At 44.8% G+C, this 25,074-nt stretch overlaps 2 protein-coding genes across 10 annotated transcripts in view; both read right to left on the bottom strand.

The window, feature by feature from the left end:
• The window catches only part of DIP2A (disco interacting protein 2 homolog A), a 133,587-nt gene extending 126,826 nt beyond the window's left edge, over positions 1–6,761 (bottom strand). For all 3 annotated transcript variants that reach the window (XM_062002257.1, XM_062002256.1, XM_062002258.1), the window contains exon 1: positions 6,602–6,761. In XM_062002257.1, coding sequence (XP_061858241.1) covers positions 6,602–6,698 — 97 coding nt within the window. In that variant the 5' untranslated portion in view covers positions 6,699–6,761. The remainder of the gene's footprint in view (positions 1–6,601) is intronic.
• A 2,903-nt stretch (positions 6,762–9,664) lies between these two features.
• The window catches only part of PCNT (pericentrin), a 98,984-nt gene continuing 83,574 nt past the window's right edge, over positions 9,665–25,074 (bottom strand). For 6 of the 7 annotated variants that reach the window (XM_062002266.1, XM_062002263.1, XM_062002262.1 and 3 more), the window contains 9 exons: positions 23,696–24,406; positions 22,737–23,017; positions 21,937–22,039; positions 17,906–18,070; positions 16,492–16,730; positions 15,459–15,547; positions 13,381–13,534; positions 11,563–11,690; positions 9,665–10,038 (listed from right to left, as the gene is read on the bottom strand). In XM_062002266.1, the coding sequence (XP_061858250.1) occupies positions 9,995–10,038; positions 11,563–11,690; positions 13,381–13,534; positions 15,459–15,547; positions 16,492–16,730; positions 17,906–18,070; positions 21,937–22,039; positions 22,737–23,017; positions 23,696–24,406 (1,914 nt within the window). In that variant the 3' untranslated portion in view covers positions 9,665–9,994. Of the gene's footprint in view, positions 10,039–11,562; positions 11,691–13,380; positions 13,535–15,458; positions 15,548–16,491; positions 16,731–17,905; positions 18,071–21,936; positions 22,040–22,736; positions 23,018–23,695; positions 24,407–25,074 lie in introns of those variants that run through there. The other variant, XM_062002265.1, reaches the window with a different exon arrangement.

Below are 25,074 nucleotides of genomic sequence, written 5' to 3' on the forward strand. Positions count from 1 at the left end.
CAGACCAAGCATCTACCTAGCAGCCACCTAGCCCTGACTGCCTTCAGCTCACCAGACCCCTGGCCTTTAAATGAAATTTGGTTCTCTCCTGAAGCAAAGGAGGAAGATTCAGAACCCACCTGCAGAAAGAAAACATCATTCTTGATGATACCAAATGAGGATCTTTTTTCCTTTTTACAGTTTCATAGAAACAGTGTCATTAAAGTTGTCATAACCAGTAACAAAAAAAAAACCCCTTCACTCCCACCATCATCATATTAGGCAATTTGCATTTTCTATCAAAATCAGAAAGTCTCACTTGGAAAAGAAGGGTGCTTTACAAATAATCTATTTTTCAGCTGCTGCTCTTCTAAAAGAAAATTTAGTTGTCACCAGAATACACCCTCAGAAAGCTGAGATCACATGTCATCTTCTCTTTAATGACCAGGACTAGCTGACCAGTCAGAGCAATGAGACAAGACAGAGCGATGACAACCTGCTGCGCAGCTACTTCACGGTCAGCCTGGCAATGGCTTCAGGTGACTTGGCATCCACAGACACCATCAGTGAAATGGAAAGGATGGGACAGCAGTTCCATCCAGCAGTAACGCCATTTACCTGTAAAGCCACCAGCTTTTCACAGCAGGCAAGAAATCTGCTTGGACAAAAAGAACAGTTTGGAGCACTGTGAAGGCTGCAGCTTAAATGCCCTAGAAGACACACTTGTAACTGGGATCTCATTCACACATTCACTGTGTTCATTTCAAATAGCAGCAAATGAAATCATCAGCTTGTTACAAGCTACAAAAAGTCCCTCTTTGCCTTAAAACAACTGAATGTTTCCCCAGTAACAATCCCAAGACACATGAGTTGAGCACCGCAAACCTGAGAATGACGTCAGATTAGACCGTGCTTAAGAGATCCATCAATGAAACACTGGTCTCCCACACGGCCAAGCCATCATGACTAGATTATCTGTGTATTTTAAGAAGGCAATGTTAGCCACATCATTGGGTAGTTTTACAACCAAAATCTGTCAAAGTAAAACCAGTTTAAACGCAGCCATATTTTGATAAAAGGATTCAAATATGCTTGTATTTATTATATGAGGCAAATTTTAGTTGGCTACCACTCTGTATACAACATAGCATTAAAGCAGTAAGTATTCACAAAGACAGAGCAGAAAGAGCTACCCTTGTTCCATCAGTTGACAGTCACCAACAATGACTCTTTTTCAGATACCTAAGATGACCAGAATTAAAGGATCCCTTGTGTACAGTAACCATGAAGCTTGCAGTGGCAATCACTCCTCACCATAAAAGTGTTTTATAATAATAGAATTTAAAAAAATCAGAAACCTGTTTCCCTTGGAACGCTGCCTGACTGCCTCAGTCGCAAAGCAAACCTACAGATATGAACGAGCCTGAGCGCCACCAGCCACCTCCGGGACCTGAACTGGGTCTAACAAGTGAGAACAGGCTCTGTAGGCTTACTCAGTCCCCATGGGCATCTGGCAAGTCCCACATACTATCATGCAATTAGCAGTTTCTGTCAGAGAGGCCCAGAAATTAAGATACAAACACACCGCAGGTCAAGTTTCAGGACTACCATCCACTTACGAAGCATCTGTCTCCCCAGTTCCCATCAACTTTTCCCATCAACAGCCTCAGATTATATTTCCATGTATTAAAATTATAGCAGAAATAATTTCAATTTGCAGACAAGTTTTTGAAAGTCCCTGTGAGAGAAAACTAACACTCTAAGACCAGAAAGAAATTAACACCCAAACACCATGCTTTATTGCAATAATAGGTTGAAGTGTGTTTGTGTGTATCTCTTTTCCTCACCTGATTTCCCATACAGCATTTCAACACATCAATAGTGCTAGTGTAACAAAAGTGATCACGTTCAACTTTTCAGCTCTGACTGTTACCTTTAGTTTTCATAAGAAATGTATTCTGCTCAAAAAAGTGTTCTACTATCCATTTTTTAAAAAAAAAGGAGACTGTTAATAGGGGCTAATGCTGGGTAGTAGTTATTACAGGAAGTATTTGCTGGAGCATTGCTGGAACATTTCCTGTACCCAAAAATGTCAGACACGAAACACCTTTCGTGTTTTACAGGAACATCTTCTTAGCTTTCAATTTCTTCCACTCAGTTGTATGCATTATGCTACATGCAGCACCTCAAAACACACCAAAAAAAAAGCCCAAACCCAGATGAGCCTGCCTTCTCACATGCATCAATTATAATTTTTTACCCAAATCATTTATTTCTCATTTTAGAAAGAAATGAGAGACTGAGCTTTCTGTCCAGGCAGCCACAAACACCTCATTTAGGCACCAATGCAACCTGCACATTGAATGGTCCATCTAAACCACCATGCTCTCCACCAAAACTTAACCAGGCTCAGAAGAAACTTCAGAGCAACTTGTCAGGAAGTGGAAAACACACCACACCAAATAAAGAGCAAAATGAAGTTGTAATGAAGCTAGTAAGTACTGTGACAATACATTTGTATCTCAGGACTAATACCGCTATCAAGAGTCCCACTTCCGATCTGCCCAGCATCAGCGGGGCAACAGGATAGATTTGCAGTAGCAAAGTATGCAGCCTCTTTACAGCAGTAACCTCCGTTACAGAGTTTCAGCTCAGGTACAAAGTAAGACTGGCCTACAAATTCCTAGGAAACAGAAGAAAAACCAAACCCATATATTTAACACTCAAAGCTGATCAGAAATCCAGGCAGCCACCTGAAAGTCTGCAAATCCACATTTTTCTTTCCTCAGCTTTTACATAACATTCACTGAATGCAAATCGTGTTACACATCCAAATGGCCCAGTCTCACCAGAATCACACAGCAACAGGTATAAACAATTACCAAGAAAAGAAACAAGCACTGTCATATGTTCTTGTAAGATCCTGAACAGAGCTGAGGGGACTACTGCCAACTCTAAAAGACGAAGTCACACAAGCTAACAGCAGTGGGATGGTCCTCATTGCTACACAGACACATAATACAGTTCTGTCTTTGAGTACTTCTATATAGACTGTTCTTGCACTAAAAAGGAGAAAGTGAGGCATCTTCCTGCACAGATGACCTGGGCAAAGGAAAAAAAATGACCCAATTCCACTTTCCCTAGGCTTAGGAGAGTCATGCAAAGCTGCTCACATGGTGGAATCGCAGCACCTAGGGCTCTTCAGAAAGAGGGCTTTAAATGCTGAGGTTTATTTCTGCTAGAAGAAGGGTTTCACGACTTCTCAGGCTTTTCTCTTACCCAAAATACAAACCTTGTTGCATAAGCCAGCAAATTATAGCTATGTGCCACAGAAAAACCTGCAGCAGAAAAACTGAGAAAGCTCTGAAGAGGATAAAAATGAGGAGCTTTTTGCACACCAGAACAGTCAAAAGTTGTTTCAAGGCACAGATTTCAAGTAAAACATTTTCATGATTGCACAGATTATACAAGTAACATCTGTATTTACATGAGACCTGCTCTTCATAATTATCACACCTTACTGAAAAGTAGTGTACATCTAGATACTTTAAAATATACATAAATGTATGATGACTACCATAAAACAAGTACAAGCTTTAAAAAGCACACTGATTTTTTTTGTACAAAATCTCCCCTGCAGATTTGGATTTCTTTTTTTAAAAGGGAGTTTATAACCTCAGCTCTTTCAGAGGGCAGAAGGAAAAAAATCAAACAACATTTTATAGGGACTAATAAAAAACCCAAGGTACTGCAGTTCCACAGCATCACCTTCATGCTTTTATAGAAGAACCTGCCAGAGGCAGGTGAGGGAATTCCACATCTTTCCATTACATCAGAAAGCTGCAGTATCCTACAGTCTGAATGTAAGAAAGTTAAGCTTACAAATCAATGAGCTACAATCCCACTTAGCTCCCAATCATCACTTCAAAATTGTCCTCATCTCTCAACCAGATTTTGCCATTCCCCTAGCTTTCACTTAAAAACAAAATATCATTTTTTTTTTGAGTAAGAAATAAACCGACGTTGATATCACAAAGCCACGCAGCAGCATTATCCTAGGGTTTCTTTTGTACCTTCAACTATTATTTTTCTAGTACACGAAGAACAGGAAGATCATCAATCAAGAGATTAGGATCTTGTAAAAGTGACCAGAAATGTAGCAAGAGTGAGAGTTCCCTCCCCATCTAAAACTCCTCTAAGCTGAACATTTTAATTAGGATTTTGAGTTGTCTTTAGACAGTAGTAACATACTCTGACCATCTGCATTTTTCTCCATATCTAAATGTTAAAACTTTTCTTAACTTGCACTATGACAACCTGGTGCAAAACGGAAGGAAGTTTTAATTATCTTCACTGATTTATTTGTAGGTGAAAATAATGTAATCAAAAAGAACAAACATTATTCCTGTCTCAGAACAGCATACATAGCATTTCAATTAAAGTACACACACAAAATAGAAAGGAACTCGCTCTCAAGTCTTCTCTTTTCCTCCGTTCACACTTCCTCTCAGATGATGGACACATCCTTCCGAGCATGACCTTCACCAGTTTACAGCATCTTCAGCATACGAAATGACCTATTAAACTCCCCTGCAATCTGATTGTTTTCACACACACACACGCGCATCTTTGTTAAGGCAGAGGTTAGCTACAACACCCAGTAAAAAGCCTGCTGCAAAACTGAGGGAGCAATGGTCAGCAGCAGCTTCCCACTACAGGCTGGATTCCATTCAAAAAAAAGGGAAATAAACAACATTCTTTACAGGTATTGATTTATTTGCACTATTTGCACTTTACATAGATTAAAATGCAAGTATCCCCAATCCTACATCACTATTCCTTCTTCTCCCAGTAAATAAGTTCTGAATACTAATGATTGAGCTGTCTATTAAAAGCAGCATATACAAACAGCAAGTGATCGCACGACATGAGCATACAACATATCACGAGGTGTTGAAGAACTGCCTGCAAACGCTTGCAAGTCATTCAGGAATCACATCAAAGATCATAAACCAAGTCTTCAGAGTGGTCAAGAAGCTCAAGCTAAACTTCAGAATCAGATAGACTGCACTAAGACAGTTCACAAACACTTTTGGTGTTTCGGATTTAACATGCTGCAGACCCACATGTATAAAAAGATTCCAGTGCTTAAAGAAACACGCAACCAGGACCTACACAAAAAAGAAGCCAACCCCAGGATATCCTGGATGGTTGGCAAGTGCCAACAGCACACACACAAGAGCCGCTGTGCCAAGCATGGCTGCAGTGCAAGAGGACACCAGCTACACACTGCTGCAGCTCACAGAAGTTCCTCTTGCATAAGCAATAGTACGTGTCAGGCACCGCTTCCCAGTGCTCCAGCAGGCATGCAGCGACAGGTTCAAATTGGACAACAAAGGTACTAACCCAATACTTTTCCCTCTGTCTTTGCACCAAGGGCTCCACACTGGAAGCAATTCTAAACTATGACATCTGTCAGCCAACACGCTAAGGTGAAACAACCTGAGTTTTGCCCACATGAACATATAGATCTGAAAACTGCAGTGTTTGAGGAGCAGACAGAATGCTCCTACCCCTGTGGCACTAATAGCCTTTTAGCTATTTAGCTAGGGGAAAACTCAGTGACTAACTGCTCCCAAAAAACACTGCCTTGGTGCCCTCTGTCTCTTGCAAGCTCTCCTGCACCAAGTGTCCACATCTACCTGTTTGCAGGGTGGGCCACCACAGGGAACCAACAGGCAAAATACAAATCCTACCAAGAAAATAAGTACCATTTCTCTGGGGGTCACTGAAGGGCCATTTTCACCAAACACGTGCCTGGAGGTGGAGGGAAAGGAACCATATCCTTGAGGGGCAGGGGACCAAGAGACAGGCTTAAGTACATTGACAACGTGAGCCTCGGCCTGGCACCACATCTTTGGCACCTCAGGCCAAGGGCTCCTTAATCAGTGGAGGGAAATTCACTGTATTCCTGCTGGGAAACTTGATATTCAGGGAAGTATCAAAACGTTGGGAGCTGCAGTGAGACGCAGAGGTTCAAGATTTGAGGTGTAATTAAGGAGAGTAAAAAAAATAAATGAATTGCAGTGTTCCGAGAATGCAGCAGCATGAATGACCGCTGCGGTGCCAGCTCGGGTTGCAAGGAAACACACCTCATGGCCATTTCAGAAGGCCTCCGCAGGGGCCCTCTGCGTCCACTTTCCCGCAGGCACTGGGGGCAGAAGCCGCTCCTCGGCCGCAGTCCCTCGCCGCCGGCCCAGCCCGCCCGCCCGCCCGCGACGGGGTCCCGGGAGAAGGGCGCGGGCCGCCGCGGCTCTGAGCACGGCTCCCTGCTAAACGCGCCCGCCGCCCCGACCCGGCTCCCCTCCGAGGGCTCGCAACGGGAGAGCAGCCCCGGCCCTCGGCCCGCCGCCCCGCTGCTGCACCGGAGCCCCAGAGAGAGTCAGGGGACGAGGCGCCTGCCTCCCGCCGGGCCCCTCAGCGGGACCCAGGCCCCCGCCCCGCCCGGGCGGACGGCGGAAGCGACCCGCGGGCTTCCTGCCGCGGCGCCGGCCGGGCCGGGCCGAGCTCCCCCGCTCCTCCCCGCCCCGGCCGCAGCCCGCCGGTCCCCGGCCGCCCTCACCCTCCGACAGCTCCAGTTCCAGCTCTGCCAGGCTCTCGCGCACCTCGGGCGGCAGCGGCACCGCCTCCAGGGAGCAGCCCCCGCGCTCCGCCGCCATGGTGCGGGCGAGGAGCGAGCGGGCCCCGCCAGAGCCGCCGCCCAGCGCTGCCGCAGGACGGGCGGGAGGCGGCGGCCCCGCGTCGGGACGGGACGCCACAGGCCGGGCCGGTGGGCGCAGCCGCCGCGCGCTGCCGCAGCCGGGGACGCGTGCCGCGCGCCGGGGGCGGGGCGGGGCGGGGCGGGGCGCGGCGCTCCCAGGCCGCCTCGCGCCAGCCGCCCCGCGGCGCGGAACAGGGGCGCGGGCGCCCCCTGCTGGCGAGCGGCGGCGGGTGCGCAGGGAGCTGCCGGCAGCTCAGTCCCAGCGCCTCGGAACGGCCTCGGTCTGAGCCGCTCTCTCCGCTCCAGCCGCTGCCCTGCCGGCACTTCCCGCGCTGCCTGTGGGTGCTCTGTCGCCTCTGAAAACCGAACCCTTCCTCCCTCCTCTCCCCGCTTTTTCCTGCCACGGGAGGCGCGACCGAGCCCGCAGCGCGTCCTTCTCACAGCCTTTCCCAGGAGACACGGAGATTTTCATGGAACGGAATTACAGTGTGAGTACCTGGAAACGCCAGAGCCTGGGTGTCAAGTGGGGCTTGCGCCTGCATAAGGTAAAAAACCAAAAAAGGGTGTCTTTTCTAAAGACAGATACCTTTGAAGGGCACTGCAGAGAGCCTGTACTGATGCAGTGGCTCATCTCAGTCTAACCTCAGTTTTCCGGGTGCCCATGTGGCAGCACGCCGAGGCATGATCTTCCTCTGGCATTCCTGCATCCTCCCACAGACTCACACAAGGGCGATGTGGGAACCTTGCCGGTGGTCCTGACCATAAGGGACTGGTCTGCCAGTAACAGCTTTCCTGGAGCTAGAGAATAAGAAGAACTCTGAGAAGTTTTCTACTAGCAACTACTTTTGTAAGAGAGTCCTCCCTTTTGGGGTGATTAGGTTTGTGATGGTTTCACACTTGGGGCAGGGGCAATCCAGCCCTCCCGAGTGTCTGCACCTTCCCTTCCCGAGTGTAGTGCCACAGAACAAAATGTCTGTGGCACCACACCTGGTATCCCTGTGCGCCCTGCTTCCGAGAATGAGACAGGCTGACAAGTTCATGTATTCTGAAAACGGGACCCCTTGCTGCTGAGGAAGTCATCGCATAAACTGTTCTCCTCCTTGCACATCTACGTGACAGGTATTAAAACCCCAAATCACATGGTTTCACATGGATTAGCATGGGTTCACCTCACACAGTATGCCAGCATCTGTGACACTCTACAGCCTGCAAAAAAGGGGGCCATTTGGGGCTGCAAGTCTCTAAGCAGCAAGAGACAGGATGGCATTCACGTTTGCCAGCACCATGTTCGCATTCTGTGAAATGCAGCTCGATGGCGTGCTGTAGCATAGCTCACAGTGTGAGGCAGGCAGACATTTGCATTAGGAGATGTTCCAGGTCACTGCAGGAGGAGAATACTCACCCTCCCTTCAGGGTAGACTTCAAAAAAATGACGTGGAGGATTAGCTACTTTCTATGCCTATTGCCTACAACGGGTCCTTGCTTTGCCTTTCCTTCTGGCTCCTGCCCTTGCTCTTACCCTTTCCCTACCCTGTCCCAAAATGCTTCAGCCTCTGCTCTCTTTTAGCTATACTGCAGCGGTCAACACATTACACAAGCACGCAACCCAGGGCCCAGATACACCACACCAATACCCAGGAAGCCACACTGTTCAAAATGTTACCACTCCACAGCGGGCAGAAACATTTCTACTACAGTGCTTCCATTTCCTTCATAAGTCTATCTCTTTGGGAACCAGAGAGCTGATGGGAATGTAGCCACAGGCTTACAGATTCTGAAAGCCTGACAGGCTTGATTTCTTCTGTGCAGATTTTGTTTCTGAAGAGGGGGCTGCAGTGCGTGCTCCTTGCCCCCGTGTCCTGCCTGTGCTTCTGGAAGCAGTGAACACCCAAGAAGATACTGTCTAAAGGGATGACTGCAATGCCTATAGGGTAAGAGGTCTCTGTGCAGGGAGAAGGTGAGGCAAGGGACTGTCATGAAAAGGTCCATGCAGAAGGTACAGCTGAATGCAAGCCCTGCTAAGGCTTGGGCAGAGGCAGAGCCCTGCCCTTCAGGGGGTGCCAAGTGCTCAGCTTCCGAGGGTGGGCAGGTAAGGATGGTTAGGGATGCCTCAGCAGCCAATGCATCCAGTAACAGAGAGCTCTCCTGGCTCTGTTCAGCTCTTTCTAAAGGACGTGTAAGGGAGCTTCCAGGAGCCAATGGCACCTATCTCCCACCCTAGTTCCAGCAGGGGTTTGCTCCTGTGTGTATTGACACCCACTGCCTTTATTCAGATTGTCAGCAGATACAACCTGGCACACCAGCAGCTGGGTGTGACAGGGCAGTGAGAGAATGAGATGCATCACCTGGAGCAGAGTGGAGAGGACACCCTGAAGGAGAGGTGCAGGAGGTTACCTGCACAATATGGAAATACCCTCCCCTGAACACCAAGGCTGTTTCCCCCCAAAGCTCCACTCTTCCCTCTTCCTGCCAGGCACACTAATGGGCAGTGAAATTATGGCTCTGATACTGAGTCAAGTTCATGGCTGGGAACATCAGTCTGACAGGTGAAGGTCATACTGGAGGGAAATCTAACATGCACTTGACTTCCCAAGCAGAAACAAATGTCATTTTACTGCATTAATTCTGTCAGACCAAATACATTACACATACGTAGCTGAGGAGAGCTCAAGGAGTGGTGACTTGACACTGAATTGGAATGTGATGAGAAAGACTGAGGGAAGGAGGATTTGTTTATTGTGAAACCAGAGGAGCAAACCCTGAATTCCCAGGCAGCTACGTGGGAGTATTTTAGCTGTTCTGTTAGTCAGAATGATCCTGCAGAAAAAAAAACTCAAACACAATGTTACGAATGGCAAAAAAAGGAAATAGATAAGGTGGAAACAAATAAACATACAATGCAAGGATTCACTAATAAAATGCCATTTTAATAACTTTTTTTACAAGGACTCCACCTATACACTATAGAAAAATAAACACCAGAGATTCTTTGCAACTTACAATACAGCGATACACTTCAGCTGTTAACTTAGCAGTACTTTCACAGGAGAATGTAAAACATTGTTCTGAGTGAAAAGTAATTTCCTCTTTAAGTACTAAAATATAATAAAAAGAGTCATATAAAAATCTGATGCAAAAGCACTGCCCTTAATTCAGTTGCACAAGAGATAACAAGGGCCTCTGCTCAGCACGGACCCACTTGGAAGGAAGCAGGAGCTTGGGGGTGTCGCAGTACAGGTTTCCCAAGTGCTCTCATCACTTTTTCATGTTTCTCTGGAGAGATGGGCCTGGAACTTGTCCTATATTTAAATAAAACAAATGAGTATTAGAAAACTGCTTCTGTAATAAAGCAACAGGGCACAGTTAGCAGCACATAATGTCCTCAATGAGCTTCCAAAGAGCTATACTGCCAGCAATTGCCATTTTCATGAGCCATCTAGGAACCATACAAAAGTTGACTGGAGAGCTAAGGCATCTGCTGAGGCAAAGCTTCCCAGAGGAGGCCAGGCACTGCCTCAGGCCTCTGCACACAGAGACGGCTGCTCAGCTCCGCTCTCCCACCCTTGCCATCACTCACGATGCCTTCTGTTGCTTGACAAGATCTTGTCACTGGAGCAGAGGTTTTAAAGTTCACCAGAAAAAGGGGAACCATTCTGCTCACAGCACTGTTCTCAAGTCTGCAATGTCATTCTGTAATTCCTGGTATCATTGTTGTGCTCTTAAGGGTGTCCCAGTTGTGCAGTACACATCCCACATTTAGCATAAAGCAAAAAATGCCTTTTTTCAAAAAGCTGACAGATTTGGTTCCAAAACTTGTTTATCTATATCTGGCATGGTGGACCAGCAGCCTGGGCCCTGTGTGCCCGGGTACCGCAACCGCCCTGGCACTGGTTCCTTTTGGTGGCTGCCCTGCAGGGGAGGCCGTCAGCAGGAGACTGTCCCTGCCCTGCAGGGGAGGCTGGCAGCAGGAGGCTGCCACTACATGTGCTAGCAACATGGGACAGGCAGGGAACTTTGCCTTTGGCCTGGCACGTCTGACACTGCAGTCAGAGGCCTGCTGCTCACAACTCAGAAGTACTGGTAACTGGAGAAGGCTTAGACACCAGCCATAAAACTAAACAAACGCTGGAAAACACACCTAATAATGTGACAGGAGATGATTTCAGGATGATGTGATGACAGTTTGTAAGTTCTTCCTTGGGACAAGGAATTTCCATGACATGACTAAGCTACGATGTCAGCGAGTAACTAGACGATTAAGTAATTTCAGTGTAGAAATTAGGTGTGTTTTAAATAGCAAACACAAGTGCCACTACAATTCTTTCTGCTCTTCAATTAGTCTTGGAACTAGGTGGATGTCATTACCAGCCCTCAAATTGTTTCTTTAATCTGCTATGGACTACAAGGAGGTAATAAATGAGGGAAGTAGTACAGTTAGTGCTGCAGAGGCAGCCCTGCTCAGCTATTACCATGGTTCTCTAACTTTATAGCAACTTAACTCTATACACAACTTCATTTTAACTGTAACACCTGCTTAGACAACAGGTAACAGGAGAAGGGGGCAGAATCACATCCAGTTTTTCAGCCTTATTTCTGAAGAATTTCACTAAGAGCTTAATTTGAGAAATGCCACACTTGGACTAGTTTTAGGTATGAATCACAAACAGGTTTCATTTCAGACACTTCTTCCTTCATTTCCCCCTCCCTTCAATAATTATCATTATTCATTAAAATGATACTCTCTCTGTGCTTGAAGTGTTGGAGGCAATTGTAGGAAGAACCTTACAAAAAGCAGCTGTGAGAGGCGAGGAGGATGTTCATACCTGGCAGTGCACCCCCCAGTCTCTGCTGGATAACCTCCAAGCGATGGATGTATTCTGCTAGCGATTGTTCAGGATCCTGAGCAGGCACAAGTGACTTTTCTGAAGCTGAACTTATGGATGGATGCAATCTTAAAAAGGGAAACAAATTATTTTGTTCCTCTCATGCCATACTCTCAAATAAATATAATACAGTTACATTCATGTAAGCAGTAATTTGGTGCAAAGCAAATTAGACCAACAGTAGAAACCATACCACCAAAGTTACATTGATACAGACTGGGCTGCTTTGTATGGAGGGAGTGAAAATAAAGGTATTGATAAAATCTGTCAGCCTCTCTCTGCTGATGCTCAACATAAGTCCCTCAAGTAAGAAAGCTGCAGTCAGAGGAAAGTCCAAGCAAGAAAAGACCCACCGCTGCTGCAGACTGCAGGGCAACATGCTGCCTCCAGGCACTCCCTGCTCAGCAGGGAGAACGCTGTCCTGAAGGGCCCTTTAGATGGTGCACTGCTCACCCTCTGAACATCAACCACAAACTTCAAATATCAGCAGAAGTACACAAGAGAGGACACTGCAAACACACTCCTGTTTGGAGTCAGGATTTATTCCTCCTCCCGCACTTCTTGATTAGCAGGTCATTCCTATCCTCCTGTAGAGCCAGCCAGAAAACAAAAGCAGCAACAGGCACCATATAACCCATCTTGGGCCCATCTAGATGCGAGATACCACTCACCCAGTCAAGCTCAGTAACTGGTCAGGGCCTACTATTAGCAATCCCCTTGCTCCACACAATACAGACGACTTTTCGTGACAGGTAAGCTGTCAGCTGCTGTTTGTGGTGGGCAGGCCCAGGTATGTGCCATGGCAGAGGAATGGGACAGGGTAGAATTAAGGTTTTTGAGAAATGCTTGCAGGTTTCTAACTCTCCACAATGTTTTGCAAAGCTCTCTGCATACCAGAACACTACCTGTCCTTTGTGACAAGCAGTGTCCTGTCCCCTAAATCAGCAAGCACTGTTAAACTAAAATATTCTGGTGTATCTGCTATCTGTGCGTGCCTCTAGATCACCACAGCTGCTTCCTCACTACTCTTTTTTGCTTTGTGAAGAAAAATCCTGCCAACTGGTCAAAGTTTCCAACGTGGTGATCAGGTCAACAAACAAGTGACATGTCCCAAGCTGAGAGGACTGAGAACAGCTGCTTTCCACATCTGCTTCTGCAAAGTCTTGCTTTAAGGAGAAGGCCAAAGATGAGGACCAGCTTGGGAGAGGAGAGGCCACAGGCAGTGTCAGGCCAGGGAGCGGGAAGGGCAGGAAGGCCGGCCAGCTGGCCCCCAAGCCAAGCTCGCAGCTTTGTCTCAGCAGCGCTCTGGAGAATGGCACTGGTGGCATCCAACCCATCCCACCCCTGGGTTCTGTGCAGAACTGGCCATAATTCATGAAAAATGGCAACAGCAGTTCTCTCTCTCCCATCCTAGGTGTGTGCCCAGAATCTGAGGGCAACTAGTACTGACACAGAGCTGTCAAGTGAAAGGGGAGCTGCTTCTACAAGATGCTCAGAAATTATGCACCAACTTGGCCAGCAAAGGGAACAAGAATCACTCCTGGAAGCAAGCTAACAAGACTTGTTAGCCATTGTAGATCCTGTAGCCTGTCCAAGTTAAACTGGGAAACACTGTTCAGAATGCTCCCCGAGAACGTCAGACACTTAAAGCAAACAAGGAACTTTATTCTCCTATAGCACCTTGAAAGAAATAAAATGTTTACCAGATCTAAGAAAAGAAATTCCTCCTCTTGTTCAAGTACCTCCTTGCCAACTGACCTGCTGTGCACACAGGAGGTGGATCTGGGGGAGCGGCTCCCACATCTTGCCAAGCTGGTCCTGGGGCTCAGCCCTGTGTCCCGGGTGGGGGGCGAGCTGAGGTGAGCAGTGGGGGGCTGCTGCTCTCTCAGAATCTCTGTCCTAGCACCAGAGGCTGTGTTCAATAGGAAACAGAAGATATGCATCATTCAGAACCCCCCCCAAGAATCACAGCAGAATACAATTGTTTGCTTTCAGATGCAGCTAAAATAGACCTTCTTCATCTAACTGCTTTTTTGGTTTGTTTTTTGTTTGTTTTAAACGGATTTAACAGAAGTTTGACATTTTAATGTTGAACGACTGCTTCCTCCAAATGGAGATCTTGCATTGCTTTCTTTCTCCTGACTTGCCTTATTAATGGCTGTTGCTGTGTCCACACAGGGAATATTTTGATGAGAGCAAAATATCTTCTTCAAGAAATTCTAAGGCTTGCTATATCTAGATGTTACTGTTGACTTACACTCTGCAACTTCAGAGAAAGGAAGAGATTTTTTTTCAGTTGGTTTTGTTGACGGATCTGCAATCCGAAAAACTTATCTACACAGGAATGCAGATAAGCAGGCACTTTGTTATTATGCAGCGCTGGGAAACACGGGGGATAGCTCCTCCAAACATACTGGGCCTCCTTGTTAGTTACCATTTTCAAGGTTTTTATACAGTTCAAACAAAGAACTACATTTGCCAACAAAAGCATGCATAAAATGTCTGTCTCTTAATTTGCCCTTTACCTTGATTGGTTCCTAACTATTATAAAATTTCCAATATCATACTGATTGGTTAAAAAAAAGATATCAGTATCTTTGTTTTGGTAACAGCTAAGGTAACCTAACAAATATATACCAGGGTCTTGTCTGAACAGGTCCTTATCAGGGGTGGTATGTAACTCTTGCAGTTTGATCCTTATGTGATTCAAATGAATACTTAATCAATAAGTGATTGAGCTATTTGCAAGTGCTTAGCTAATTGATTAAGTATTACCAAGTGATTATCAAGTAATTAACAAGTGCTTAACTAGTTATTGTGATGTTAAGTTGTTAACTAAAATAGTCTGTATATCTGTAATCTGTATATCTGTAACAGTTTGGTGAAGAGTTGGGGGTGGTGGAATGTTTCATTTTCATTAAAAAGGAAAACCCCCTCCAGATAAGTCCTTTAAATCACAAAACAAACATGAAATATGCTTTAATGAGGCTGCCAAGATGCTATTTTGCAGTGAGGTAGAAAGTTCAGTGTGCATTTCAGGATCCAAGTGTCACAGGAGCCACACCATTGTAGTTTGCTGGAAGAAGTTACTGTGTTTTTTAAAATAAGTATTTCCAGCAACTTCAAAACAGTGAAAATTAGGTAGTACCAGGTAATGAACAATGCATGATCTCATCCAAATTTTGTTTAGTGTTGAAACTAGGTACTGCATTAGGATGTGAGTTTGAATTCTTAAAGGCATCTGTAAGTAACTCAGAGGAACATGGCCCTTACTGAACACATCAGGCCACCTGCCTACCACTCTGCTTTGTCATCTTTGGTCACACCACTCAGTGATCTCCAGAAAAAAAACCTGTTACTGGGTAAGTGACATTGGGTTAACTCTTTTCTGAGCCTCTAGAACCACTTAAAGCCCCTTTTTCCCGCCCTGGTGACACCAGCAAGTGTGACACCAATTCCCTGGCTGACTTAGATACTACACATAGGCGTTTTAATGCTGTTTTATTTGTCCTTGCCTTAAAAATAGCTCAAGGCACTAATTTCCAAGACAGGTAGCTTCCAACTCTACCAAACATCATTCTCTGCTGAGTTTTATCAACACAGGACTCAGATGTACAGCTTGAACGGTTGCAATAAAGGGAGATGAGGAGGATACATTTCTTACAATGCCTCTGTAAAGTCACCATCGTGTGCAGGAAATGGATAAGCAGGTTTGTGTTAACAGCTAAATGAGATTTTGGCACTTCTGTGGGTATTCTTTGGGTTTTGCTTTTAAACAAAACACATCACTAAAGAGAAATTATGATTAAAAGAATGCACTTGTCTAAAGCGCTTACCTGTGTTACCTCCTATAATTTGAGGAATGACTTCGCTCTGTGTGTTCTTCCTGCTAACTTTGTTCCACTTTTTCACCAAAAACTTCAACCTTAGTAACAAAACGAGTTTGTACAATCAAAATTTTAAAAATAAGTGGTTACTGGATTCTAATATTAAACTCTTTGTTGGTATGTAAAGTATTAAACAACATATAAACAGCATAACAATCCTTGCAAGAGTGGAAGAAGAATTCTTCAACCTCAGCCTTTCCAATGAGGGCTTATCCTGAGCCTCTAACTGTTGGAAAGGTATGCTCATTTTGGCACTGCTCCTCTGCTCTGTCCCTGATCTCCAGAGTTCTGCAGCAGCTCTTCCTGTCCCAGAGGAGTAATTTGGAGGCTGCTGTTCCATGTCCTTTGATGTTGATATCATTACAGCACCCATATCAAAGACAATAGCCCAAAGTCATCCTATGCCATCTCCCGAAAGTCTTAAACTTGCTAGGAATCTTTTTTACTAGGCAAGGAAATTGCTCAGTAGTAACTACCTACTACATTTAAAACTAGTTCTTTTCATTAGATGGACTCAAAAGCCATTATGAGATGGCATACTGCCACAAGTACTGCTAACAAAATCCATTCAATAGTAAGGGACAGAATAGAATCATACCCAGGGTAACTCGAGCTATGGGATTCAAGACAAGAAAACCATCACTGATTATATGATCACATTCTGACACAGGACAGTCTATCCAGGAGGTCCAAGCAGCTAAGGGTCAGCCACAGAGGGACATCAGTTTGTAATGGTTCTCAAGACATTGCAGCTGGGTGTCTCTCAAGTCTGAAGCAGCCTTTGGTAAATCATTAGTTTAGTACACATCCAGCTTGGTGCTGACTCTGAAACAGCAGCTTGGCCAGAGTTAGAGGTGATAAGTCATCTTTGAGCTTGCTTTTGAGATCACTTTTGCTCAATTTTGATGTAAGATAGGAACTACCAATTTTTAAAGTTTTCTCAGACACCTTGGATGAGACACAAGGAGTGTTTTGGCCTTACCTTGACACAGCAATGACTGCCCTGACTGCACATCTGAACTTGGTAAAGGGGCGGGAGCGAGATCCAGAAAGCTGCAGGTCTGCAGGTGAGGGGTAGATTCCCATACGTGCTATTAGAGAGAGGGTTGCTTGCTCACAGTCCTGGAATCCGCCCAGAAGTAGCAAGAGGTATTTCTTCTGATAAACTAGAGCCTTTCTGAAGCTCTCTGCTCTAAGGTACTTCCGGTATAATTTCTGCAACTGAAGAAACAAAAAACCAAGAAGAGGGGTTCAGTTCTGGTATGATTTAGCTACAGAAAGCCCAGAGTTAGCTGAAGCTCTTTAATAATTATGAAGTATGGAAGCAGTGGACATTTCTCTCTCAAATGAAATTTTGCACAAGTATTTCCGTAACACTCTCTGTGACTTGGCCAATTTTGGTGCAAAGTGCGGTACTACACCCTGACAGTTTGGACACCATACCTGGAGGCTTGTACCAAGTCTGTACGTCTCTGAAGTCTTGGCTAGGCTAGAAAATCTTGGCATGGAACTGGCTGAGGTGCAAAAAATCCAGCCACAATGCAACTGTCTTCATGTCAAACATACATTCTGTGGACACATGGGCAGCTGGAACAAGTCTGTCTCCAGCTAAAAGGCCCTGAGCTTGGAGTGGCAGACTATCTTCAGTCTCCTCAATGCTTCAAATCAAAACTGGCATGCCCAAAACTCTACAGCAGTTTTAACTCTGACAAATAAAATAGCATCTGCTTTAAATAAATATTAACCAGAAAACACATTGAGATAAGGGCCCATCTGACCTGATTCCAATCCAATGTATTAGAAGAATGAGAAGAAAATGGAAAAAAAAAAGTAAAAAAAAGTGCATGTTTAATATCTTTGTGCTTTGACAAGAAATCTGAATACATGTCTCATTTGAGAGTAGAAAGGTTTCTTTAGGTGCAAGTTCCTGTCTTAACACCAAGAAAGTTACAAATAAGCTTTTCTGATGAGGGACACGTGGAGAAAGTGTCCCTAATCCAATATGTAGTTTATAAAACTGTCTCCAAAATCACTTTTTAAAATAGCAAATTTGAGATAACAGCAATAAGTGAAAGTTAAATGCCATAATCTGACAGATGCTTACATCCCCAGTAATCTGAGCTGTATACTTCCTGGCTCCTCTGCAACTTGTATCTTATTTATTTTTAAAGAAACAAAGCAAACAACCAACCAAAACCTAAATTAACGGTTCTACAGGTGATATTAATCCCTTGGGCAATGCCCAAGAACAATACTATCAAGGATTGAACTCTTCAGAGGTTTTTATGATCTTGAGTTGACAAGACAGCAAAAGCAAACTAAGCGTCAAGGGTTTAAATGACACGCCCATGAGTACTGCATTGCTCACTCCCCAGGCTCCAGGCAGCCCGTTTTACCTTAGGACTGGAAGTCTCTGCCACTGGTTTGTTTTCAGTTTCAACAGTTGCTTTAGCCAGCTGAGATTCAGCCTGTTTCAGTGCACTCTGCAAAATGCTTCTCTCACGCTGCCAAGCCTCTCTTTCCAGTTCTCTAGCAGAGTTGGGATCATCCGTAGATCTGAGCTAAGAAAGAAATCCAAAAGATGTGTGCTGGGATGGTTTTTGCACATGACTTCCACAGCCAAACCTCTCAAACTGAACAATAGCCCAGCTTTATGGGGACTAACATGAAAATAATAAACATAAACTAAACATGAAAACAATGAGTCTGAAAATCAGCAGTGGCATTTGGGTGTTAAGCAGTAGGATGGGAAACAGTAGCACACAAACAGCCTTTCTTAGGAAGGACCAGATTAATTGTTAATCAAGGTACTCCTTCTCTAATGATCTCTCTGATTGCTTTATGGGAGTCCTATTCACTTCAACAGAGAGGCTCCCAAACATCTGGAAACAAACCATCTTTCTTCCATATTCACAGGCAGCATAGTGAAAGAAGATCTCTCTGTAGATGTGTGCATTAAAACATCTTGTGAAGCATCTAGAGAAGTAAATTGTGAAAAATCACATTCATTTCTGAGAAAGTCATGTTTGTGATAAGTCATTTCGTGTAAGAATGAGACCCATGACTTGTGGCCAAGCTCTTTCTTAAAGTTCTACCTTCATAACCCTCTTTGTATCGACTATCAGTTTGATGGTCAACAGTTAAGTTTGTGCATGATGTGCAGACCACGGAGAAACAGAAGGTCTGTATTTCCTCCCATGAAATGACATCTGTATGTGAGAGGAGCCAGTGCACACAACTGACCCCAGTTTCTCCTGACAACTTATTTCAGTACAACCTTATTCGGAGTTTGAACTTTTACAGCAGAAATGTTTTATGAATACCTCAGTTCTCTAACATGTGCCATTTCCATTTGTCTTCACCAAAGAGCACAACTTGACAAGGGAAAAAACCTTATATAGTAAAGTTTAATAATCCACAGCCATCTAAGTCTTTTTACTGCCTGCAATATATACAGCAACAAATGGGGATTCCAATGCTGTCTGTACCCTCACAGCACATAATCTACCTCCCTCCCGCTGGACTTGGCAACTTCTTTCTTTCAGAAAGCAAAGATTCTCCACTTCTCAGCACATTAATAGTAGTTTAAAACAACGCTTCAGGAATGTAACACTACCTTCAGTATTGTTTTGCAATTAGGTATTTATTTCTGTTCAAGTTAAACTTTTGCTCTGTACCTATTACCTAATTCACAGATGGTCTATACAGTTTCAGGTTTTTCATACTGAAGGCAGATATACTAAGCAAGCATTTCTCTACACAGGGCTTTTACTGGCTGGCCCTCGTGCTGCATCACACATAGAGATGGGCCAGAAGAGCATTTTGACAGCAGAGATAAGGACTTTGGATAGAAAATACTCTTCAGGGAAATATTATTAAAAATAGTTCAAAGATGAGAAACAAAACCCACCTGCGTCATACTGAAGTGGAGGGAAGCTGCTTTATATCAGCCTCCTCACCAAGCAAGCACCCCAGTAAGGTCTATGGTCCAAACGTCCCAGGCATTTCACTGACCTACATAAGCTCAGTTTGAAGGCACAGATCCCTGTAATATCTGAAGCAGTTCTACATGATCCATCTACACACTTGATTTCTACTGCACCACTTGGCATTTGACCAACCAGTTGACTCCATTTTCACACAATGGCAGGGACTGGAAGGAACCTCTAGAGCTCATCCAGTCCAACCCCCTGCTAAAATAGGTTCACACAGGAACACATCCAGGTGGGTTTGGAAACCTCCAGAGAAGGAGACTCCACACCCTCCCTGGGCAGCCTGTAACAGGGTACACTCACCCAAATGTCAAAGAGGTTTCTTCTCATGTTCCAGTGGAACTTCCTGTGTTCCAGCTTGTGCCTGTTACCCGTGTCACTGGCCACCACAGAAAAAAAGACTGGCCCCATCCTCTCAACACCTGCCCTTTAAGTATTTATGAGCATTGATGAGGTCTCCTCTCAGTCTTCTCTTCTTCAGGCTAAACAGCCCCAGTTCCTGCTGCCTTTTCTCATCAGAGAGATGCACCAGTCCCCTGATCATCTTGGTGACCCTGCGCTGGACTCTCTCCAGCAGTTCCCTGTCTCTCTTGAGCTGGGGAGCCCAAAACTAGATGCAAGAGTCTAGATGTAGTCTTTGGCACAGATTTTTCATTCTGGTATTTTCCCAGTTTCCCTGTCTACTCATCCCTAATTTATTGCAACTCAAGGAGGTCACAGCAGTATATTTCTTTGGTCTCCAGAAGATGCGGTTCAGCACCATAGAAGAAGGAGACTGAAAATACTGATTGCATTTGTAAGCAATCAGATGCAAGGAGAGCTCACACTGTGCCAATCCTGTGCATCCTATGTCAGGTGTCATGGTTTGACATGACAGCCATTTCTGGTAAAGTGGAAGGGGCTGTAGAGATGACTCCCGTAAGAAGTTGCTCGAAAATCTCCTGAGCTCTGAGCCAGATCCACTTCTGGGTCTGAGCCAATTGGACGCCTCCACAATCACTTTTTAAGAAGCCAGAAGAGGAGGCTTTTTCCTGTTTCTTCCTTCTTCTATCCCTCCTTCTTCTCCAGCTGGTGGTGGTGCAAGGAGTGGGAAGAGTGAGAGAAACAACTATGCGGACTCCAAAGTCAGTGAGGGAAGAGAGGAGGAGGTGTGCTGGAGCAGAGACTCCCCTGCATTCTACAGAGAGGACTGGTGAAGCTGGGATTTGTTTGTATTCTGTTTAAGACTCTGTATCAAGGGTAGAGACTCATTTTGATAATGATCTTGTATCAGGGGCAGTGACTCATTTTGCTAAGAACCCTGAGCCAGGGGCAGTGAGGGATGGAGGAAGGAGATCCTAAAGTGCTGGTTGGAATTTTCTCATCATCCTACTCCCTTTTTGCTTTTTGTTCTGTTCTGTTTCTTGTAGGTAGTAGAATAAACTTTCCTAGTCTCCTAAGTCGAGTACTTGAGTCTGTTTTGCCCAGAACTGTGATTGGCAGTGAGCCCTCCCTGCCCTTGTCTTAATCCACAACAACCTTACTTATATTTTTACTCCCATCTCACTGGGGCCTCTGCCATCCTAATGAGGGTGGAGGTGAATGGGGGGCACCAAGCGAGAGACTGTCATGGTGCTTCATTGTTGACTGGGCCAAACCACAACATAAGGCCAGACTACAGGGCACAGGAGAACAACCCAAGTTACATTGGCCTCTTCAGGTACCAGATAGCCAGGACTCTTGTACAATGGGGTGTTTTCCAGGGATCTGCTATCAAGCAAGTGAAGGAATGCAGAGAGGCTGAATCAAATCAGAGCCAAGACTGTTAATTAACCCTAAATCCCAACATATTGGCTGAAATGTGGTTGAGGATCTTTCTTTACTATGAGAGAGATAAATGATAGGGCAAAGTGAGCTGCTGAATAAGATAGAATCCAAAAGCTCTCTTTTTACGATGTATTTTGAATGAATAGACCTGAGCTCAGTCTTTGATCATCCTTGTATAAAACATTTGTGATGCTGCCAACACCTGTCAGACACCCCTCCTGAGATGACAAGCCACCCTTGCATGGCTTGAAAGTTACTTGACAATTTCCTGCAAGCACACTGTCTCTGTATGCCCGCATAAGCGGCGGCAACACACCCCCAGGTCTGGTACCTGCACACACATGACATGTCTAAAAAGAAAAAATGCTGTCAGAAGCAGACTCTGCAATACAACAAAAAAACCCAAACAAGAGTCTGATACCAAAATATTTTCATAGAATGAGAGCATGAGTACAAGAGTACATATTTTTTTATCTCCAAGGCAAAGCACAGTTTTCCTCAGAATGTTTTACCAAAAAAGGAAGAGGAAGGAGGAAATAAATTGAATTAATCAACTTAAGTGTGTACTGCAACCCAAAGACCACCAAACAACTTACTGATAATGAACAAATATGTGCTGTTTTCCTTACCTGAGATGCAGGAGGAGATAATAAATGTGATTTCAGCTCCTTTAATGTTTGCAGTAAAGAGGCGACAGCTTCATCACTCGATGCGGACTGACTGCTAACTGTTCTGTTAAATAGAAATACTTTCTCAGTCTCAGGTTGATTCCTTGTAATGTTAACATACATTAAATTCCTCTTCCCCACAGGATGACCTTTGAGTTTTGTGGCTGCACTACTCACCACACAAAACACTTTGAATACTCACAGAAATTAGCAAGTTCTGTTAATTTTTAAGAGTCAAATTTCTAAATAGGACAGGATTTATCCCAAAGTCTGTATTTTATATGTCTGAAATTCTATCATGCAAATTCAGGCTGCAGCAAAACATCACTAGTATTTTCCTGTGTGCCAAAGAAATCACCGCTCATTCCTGACTCCCAGCTTTTTCCCACCATGCTCAGTGGAGTTTCCCATTCTAAACATGCAGAGGTGCTGATTAACCTGGTGTTTTGATTGCTCTCTAATCAGACTGCTGCAGTTGCTAAACTACCAAATTACTCTTTCCAGTAGGGTTTTTTTTCTGGAGTCATTCTTTTTGAGCAGGGCCCTTTCACAGATCTGGTTCAAACACAGGCACACAAACTTTTAACGGTGATGGCCACAGCGCGATGACAACCACCGAGCCTGCTGCTGCCACCAAACCACGGTTTATCATGTAAGGAAATACACTACTCACTCCCCTCAGCACAGGCCCTCAGCCATGACCCACCCAAATTCAGAAGCAGAGTGGAAAGAGAACTACTATTTTATCAACAACTACTCACTTATCTACAGTTTTATATATGACCTCATTCAGCTGCACAGCTACAAAAAGCAACTGCTGTCTTATCTTCTCCAGCTGATGTTGCTGCTGTTGCAAATGCGATTTTTCTGTTTCTTTTGTTGTGGCCTGTTTGGCATTTTGATCTTTGTCTGAGGTACACAACAGTTCTTGCTGGTGGTTTAGAAATGGGAGACTTCTTTCTCTTTCTTCTAATATTGCCAGTATTTCCTGCAGCTCTTTAATTCTTTGTTCATCCCTCTGGTGTTGCTGTTCCAAGTTTTGCTATTTGAACAGAGTAAGTAGTAGTTAATTACATCTTATATACACACAAACATACATACACATGTACTCACATATAAGTGGTTTTTGCTTTTGTTTTTTTATAAGCACACACTTCAAATAAAATCATTACACCTAACTAGCATATCCATCTTGGTGTTCCTTAACTCAGAGCCCTTTCAGGAGAAGGCTTACACTGTGCTGCCTTCCAGGGCCACCAGGAAGCTATTTAATGGCTCTGGAGTGGGCATTTTCTCCATCCATTTCCAGAAGTGGTGACTGACACATCTCCAGAGAGCCTGCAAAGCCTCCCTTTTCACCTCATGAAAGTGGAGGACTGAGAAACAAAAAGAGTGAAATTGATACTGATACTATAGGAGCCTGGCTCAAATTAAGGGCAATGACATGAAACCTAGTTTGGTTCCACTCTTCATTTAAGCCATATTCTTCTCCACCAGCAATTCCCAGCTTAGATTAGGGCATAAAGATCAACTTTTGGCAAGAGTAAATCCAGATAGCACAGCTTTGTTCGAGAAACGCAGGAAAAGAGCTCATCTGAAGTGGTTTTCAGAAGCTTTGTTTAAGGGAAGAAAAGCTTTCAATTAAAGAACACCATTCACAGGGTCAAGTTCCAGCTTGGGCTATCTCAATACAAGGCAAAGCTTGCAGATGCATTCTCACCAGTCTCTCTTGATCTCTCTGCTTGTCCTCCTCTTTCTCGAGGGCTGTCTGTTGCTGCTGTCTTTGCTCTCTCTCTTCTTTCTTGCTTTTATCTTGCTCTTGCATCGTCTTGAAGAGGGACTGCAGTTGTTCCCAGTCAGCTTTCAGCCTCGCCTCTCTCTCCTTCTGGGCCTCTAAGGAACGGATTACCTCTTGCTTCTGATGCTGAAGCGATTCCAGCGTAGCTCGCAATTTCTCACTGACCTCCCTCTCTTTCTGGGATTCTTCGCAGCACATCTGCATCTCAGCCTCTAGCTGCCTTTTGGAACGAATGGCCTTCTGATGCGTTTTCTCAATGATGGCAGCAAGCTCCATAGTTCGGGACCTCTCCTCTTCTAGCTGGGCTTGCAGCTCTCGAACAAAACCCTGCTCCAGCAGCGATTCCCTGTGCTGGCAAGAAGCACCTTCTTTCAGTCTCATGCTCAACTGTTCTGTCAAAATGCGTTCATGATTCAAAGAATTCAGGAGCTCCAACGAACGATTTTTCTCAGTGTCTAAGTTTCTCTGTAGGTCCAACAGTTTGGCCTGTTCCTGGGACAGCAGCGCTGCACAGCGGGACTGCTCGATCTGAAGTTCCTTGCGTAGATTCTCGTTCACCGCTTGCTCGTGCTCCAAGGACACAGCCAGCTGCTTCTTCTGCACTGCCTGCAGCTCCAGGGCAGCCTGCAGCTCCTGTCAAAACGGAAAGGCATATGTTAAGAGACTAGCACAAACACAATGGCAGATGGCAGTTTTCAACCTCTTGTCGTATCCAGGAAGCAATTCAAGTCGAAACCGGAGTAATTTGGGTATGGAAAAGCTCCATTGAAAATTACACGTTGAATTTTGTAATTTCAAGTGCTGGGAGCATCCTCGTTAGCAACATTGCACCAAGTAACAAAACCAAAGACTACCACATTAAAACATCTTCCAGCATGTTACTTTTTCTTGGCAAGACCCTCCTTAGGAAATCACTACTGTTTACATCTCTCAGTCACCTTCTAACAAGCAGCATCTGAAGCAGAAATAACCCATGTTGACTTAAAAAGAAACAAAAATCCAAAATTTCACAGTCCATTCATTTAAAGCAAACAAGGCAGACTGATCAGCTTCCCTTAGTAGGGCTTCAAGGGGGGATGTGAGGATGCAAAGCTGCAGCAACATGACCTGTGAATGGTTTCATCCCTTGGCAAAGCACTTTCCTTTGCCTTGGCTAAGATGGTCCCTGCCTTCCCTGCACGAGCTGTTGTCTTTAAAGACAGAGGATGATGGCATCATATCCTACCACATTAGACCAAAAATCCCAACAAACAAAAGCCACCCACAAACTTAAACACCTAGGAGGATGACGTAAGAGGCCA

The sequence above is a fragment of the Colius striatus genome, chromosome 9, assembly GCF_028858725.1.
Source record: "Colius striatus isolate bColStr4 chromosome 9, bColStr4.1.hap1, whole genome shotgun sequence".
In the NCBI taxonomy this organism is placed as follows: domain Eukaryota; kingdom Metazoa; phylum Chordata; class Aves; order Coliiformes; family Coliidae; genus Colius; species Colius striatus.